Source organism: Austrofundulus limnaeus, unplaced genomic scaffold (assembly GCF_001266775.1).
Source record: "Austrofundulus limnaeus strain Quisiro unplaced genomic scaffold, Austrofundulus_limnaeus-1.0 Scaffold1094, whole genome shotgun sequence".
Lineage (NCBI taxonomy): Eukaryota > Metazoa > Chordata > Actinopteri > Cyprinodontiformes > Rivulidae > Austrofundulus > Austrofundulus limnaeus.
The window spans coordinates 84,487-89,614 of NW_013953496.1; the positions used below are offsets into that span (position 1 = coordinate 84,487).

The 5,128-nt window shown below is 43.5% G+C and overlaps 1 protein-coding gene across 1 annotated transcript in view; it reads left to right on the forward strand.

The window, feature by feature from the left end:
- Nucleotides 1–4,814, forward strand: part of snx25 (sorting nexin 25) — a gene marked incomplete in the record, with an annotated part of 55,293 nt that extends 50,479 nt beyond the window's left edge. Inside the window, 3 exon segments of the mRNA XM_014030646.1 lie at nucleotides 1,190–1,371; nucleotides 3,930–4,030; nucleotides 4,109–4,814. Of these exon segments, the coding sequence (XP_013886100.1) occupies nucleotides 1,190–1,371; nucleotides 3,930–4,030; nucleotides 4,109–4,174 (349 nt within the window).
- Between the last annotated feature and the right edge of the window lie 314 nt (nucleotides 4,815–5,128).

Sequence of the window (5,128 nt, forward strand, 5' to 3'; positions counted from 1 at the left end):
AAAAAAGGGGGGGGGGTCATATTATACATGAGATCGTATTATACATGAGGTCGTATTATACATGAGATCATATTATACATGAATAAATACGGTATGTCAGTATACAGTATAAACAGCTGTTCTGACAGCCCCATAATCATCACCTCCAGTAATGAGGTCTACCACCATGAAGACAGAGGAACTGTCCACACAGTTCAGAGACAGAGTTGGGTTTTAAAATGATCCCATACCCAGAACATCCCAGAAAGTATAAATACATAACTTATACTGACAGATGATGGATGTCACCACAGCAAACATGGTGAATGGACTGAACCTATATCATGTCCTGTCAGACTCCAAAACACTTTACACTTTAATCATTCACACACTGATGGTGGTAGGTACACACACAGATGGTGGTAGGTACACACACTGATGGTGGTAGGTACACACACAGATGGTGGTAGGTACACACACTGATGGTGGTAGGTACACACACTGATGGTGGTAGGTACAATGTAGCCACAGAGGCAAGGCTGCCATGCGCGACAGCAAGCCATGCCAAGAGAGCATTGTCCACCAAAGCTCTCAGTGTGTGAGGTGAGTGTGAATCAGAGAAGGATCCATGAGACCAAAGTCCTGATGGAKCCAAGCAGCTCCTCTGCAGATACTGGAGTTTTTGTCCACAGGACCTCTAGWAGCTGCACAGAGCTGGGCTTCATCAAACAGTGACAGGAAAATACTGGATGTAGTTTAAAAATAAAACATGACTAACAGGGCTGGGCGGTATGACCTCACTTCATATCAGGGTATAAAGTGAATCCCTTCACAGTAACTGTATATATCGCGGTAGAAAATGATCATAAAAAGCAAAGATAATGTCATTTTAGAGCATTTATTTAGCAGAAAACTAATCATAATCAAGCCCAGTATTTTTGCTGTAGTGCAAATGAACATAACAGAAGAAAACAAAAGAAAGTTTTACATGTATTGCAAAACAATTTCAACAACAAACAAAACATTTCTTAAAATTTTCAACACCATGAAAATAAAGTGTAAGTTATAACCAGGACTTCAAGTTAACTTAGTTATTTAGACATAAAAACATTTTAAGTTGTTATAAGTTGTCTAAAATATTATAGTGTGACAGGACCTGAAGTAAATACTTTTACAGCCCACGATAACAAGACCATGTTGTGGACTGTAGGCAGATCCGGGACACTGTCAACTGGATCTTCTGTGAGCAGATGCTGGTGTGCTACATCAGTGTGTTCAGGGACACCTTTTGGCCTAACGGGACCCTGGCTCCACACGGGAAGGTCCGAACTGATCCTGAACGCAGTGAGACCAAGGAGCGGGCTCAGCAGAAACTACTGGACAATATTCCAGGTCAGGAACTTGTGCAAGCAGGACACTGTCCAACGTGAGCAGGTTGTTAGTGCTCTTACAGAGAGAGTCTGGTTATTTCTGAAGACATGTTGTGTCTAATGATTATCAGTAATTGTCCTTCAGTAGTAGGTGTTTACGACACACATGGTGATGCTTTTTTCTCAACCAAATAACATTGTGATGGCACAAGTGTGGACCTCCTCAGACCACTGAATGTATCAATGTGAGGAAATGTTTGTGACTGATCACAGCAGTGGATGGAATGTGTGTCTGCCATCATTCTACATGTATCTGTACTGATGTCATGGAGAAGCTGTGCATTAAAGCCTTGTGTTTGCTCTGTCATCCATTCAGAAACAACACTGAATTAGTCTTATTTCACTTAAACATGTAACCTGCCACATCAAACTGATGATTAAGATGGTCAAACTAAACTAAGCTATTTTCTAATTCCTGGCTTCTTCAGTTTGGTATCTGGATCATCCAGATAGAACCAGTGGTTCCACAGATATGACTTGATTTGTCTCTGGAATCATGATTATCCCTAGAAAACTGGTCTGAGATTTAATTATGTCTTTTGAAATAAGAAACCTGAAACCATATTTAAATATCAGGATTTCCCAGCTGGTATTAAAATGGTTTCATTAGCATGAAGAAAAAGTATCAAATTTCAGGCTTGTCCACACAAAACTATCATTAGTTGTTGGTTCTGCTCAGAAGAGTGCGCCAAAACATTATTTAGGGTTATATTTCCTATAGTTACTTCAGTGGATCCATTGATAAAAGTACTTTTATTCATTGTTTTGACAAAATTCAATTTTTAATTTTTCAACCAGTACATCATAGCTAGCATTTGTCTCGCTGCAACACCTTGTGACTGATCGTCAGTCTGATGTGGCAGGTCACATATAATGTGTAGTCCATACACAGGTTTAATACTTAACATATATATTCTACCTGTAAAGTATATTCTACCTGTAAAGTAGGCAAAACAAGTTTGCAGATTAATAAGTATTATTGAAGAAAAAGTATCACTAATGTTGATAATATATTTCCAGTCAGGACCCTGTTCCACAGTCAGTACAGAGCTTAGTTTAGTGTGAGTCCAGGTGTCATAAGCCCCAGGGAAGCCGGAGCGCCAGCCCCGCCTCCGGAACCCCTCCAAGCCCCATGTCCGCCCGCAGCCCAGGCCCCAGTGGTTTCAGTGGTTCTAACAGTAACTAACAGTAACTGGTACAACCCTGGGCTCCTCAGCTGAGGTTTTGTTCTTCAAACCCAGACTTGGTGCTACAAGGACCCCATGTAGCAGGATGACAGCATGAATTGTTTTCAATAGAATGTCCGCCCGCCATGCATCACACCCGATCTGTGGTGGGTCCACATGCAGGTGGCCTCCTGTAGTCCTGTCGAGCTGAGCCCGGCTGAGCCCCAGGAGCCTAGGCTCGACCACCAGGTACTCATAGACGAGCTCCCTCCCCAGGCTTGGCTCAAGGGAGGTGCCCCGGTTTCCCTTTTCCAGGCGAGGTTTCCTGATGCATGTGATGTTTCCTCATCAAGGGTTCTGGCTCTCTTTGTCTGACCCCTCCTCCAAGGCCTGTTTGCCACAGGTGACCCTACCAGGGGCTAATGCCCCAGACAACATAGCACCAGGATCACAGGGTACTCAAACCCTCCACCACGTTTAGGTTTCTGCTGAGGGGAGTCTGGGTGTCTTGTTCACCAGTGATGGTAGGATGGAGCGGGATCGACAGATTGGGACCCATCCTCAGTGATGAGGGTGTTGCTCCGGTCAGTCGTAATGAAGGAAGAGCTGAGTTAAAAGGCAAAGCTCAGGATTCACTGGTCTGTCTTTGTTCCAACCCTCACCTGTGGTCATGAGGCATGGATCATGACAGAAAGAACCAGATCCCAGACACAAGCTCAGCCTTAGAGATAGGATATGAGCTCTGTCATCCAGGGGGAGCTCAGAGTGGAGCTGCTGCTCCTCCACATYGAAAGGAGTCAGTTGAGGTGGTTCATCTGATCAGGAAGCCTCCCTTTAGAGGTGTTCCACACGTCCCACTGGGAGGAGGCCCCAGGGAAGACCGAGGACTCCCTGGAGGGATTATGTATCCTCTCTGGTCTGGGAACACCTCGGGGTCCCTCAGAACGACCTGGAAGGTGTTGCTGGGGAGAGGGAGGTCTGAGTTTCTCTCCTGGACCTGCTGCCCCCATGATCTGACTACAGATAAGTGGAAGAAGATGGAGATGGAGAGATGTATGTCCGGTGTGATCAGATGGATTCGTTGAACCACCTCAACAGACACACTCATGTGGTAACACAAGGTTTGGTTGAGAAAACAGTGACAAACTAAACAACTGTTTCTCACACAGGTGTAGAGGTTTAATATTAGTTTGAAAACATTGTTAGCTTAGCCTGGACAAAGACTGTTGAACTTTACATCTTCTGTACTAATTACTAATATCTATTAAACTGATCATCASAACAACAATGACCAGAGTATTCCTTGACGGTTAAACAGTGTGGAATGTGTTTCTGTTCTTTTATTTTTAATCAGATGCACTCGCAAATCTAGTTGGCCAGCAGAATGCCAGATTTGGAATCATCAAGATCTTCAACGCCCTGCAGGAGACCAGGGCCAACAAACATCTTCTCTACGTAAGACGAGCACAAACGTGAAACCTGATCCTATCTCTCACTACAACCCTAATGACAACGCCTCTCTGTCTTTGTTAGGTGTTGATGGAAATGTTACTGAAGGAAGTGTGTCCTGAGCTCAGAGCAGCCGTGGACAACATCTAAAGCACAAAGTGTCTTCACACATCGAGGCTCTCTGGTCTTGGACTGATCCGGACTGCTAGCTGACACTGAGACGTTAAAGGTCAAAGTTCTACAAACAGAGGCGGTGCTGATCAGAGCTGGGACACGATCAGCTGAAGTGTGGTGCAGATTTCAGCCTGAAGCAGGAGAAATCACTGAGGCACTCACACTACACTTACACATCTGGAACAGAACTCTTTACTCTACTTTGGAGATTGTGTCGTACACACAATTATTACTGTCCCCTCCTAGTGACACTGAAGGTTAATGCTAGAGCAAATTGAAGATATTTGTTTGTTCTTGTGTGAAACATGGCAGTCTAGTCAAAGAGCCTACTGTTGGCAGATAAATTGTGTAGAGCAGAACTTGGAACAAACACAGGTTGTATGGACGACAGAGTTCAGATTGTGTTGTTGTACCACGGACCTCCGAACATTCCTGCACACAAACTGAGCAACACTTGTGTTCTGTGATTCTTGTTGAGGCTTATAATTGTGCAATATAATTTCATGTTAAAGTACTTGTGATGATTTTATTTAAGATTACTATTGATAGATTTTATTTTTACCAAAAAATGTTTAGAAAGCATTTATATGAGCAATAAATCACCGATACAAACTGATGTTTGGTTTGTCGTTTCTTCTTTTGGACTGAGGTGTTCTCCATCTTCTTCCACTTATCTGTAGTCGGGTCATGGAGGCAGCAGGTCCAGGAGACAAACCAGACCTCCCTCTCCCCAGCAACTTAATAATTTTGGACAATCACATGACTTGGCCTGAATTGTTTACATCTGTGACAACGTTCGAAATAACGTATAATATCTCATRAATTATAGCAGCACGAACAGCCGTTTGAACTGCACAAACCTGCTCAAACAAAGCACTACAAAATTCAACTAGTTTGGTTCATTTCTGTTTCATTTTGGAGCGAGCAGGT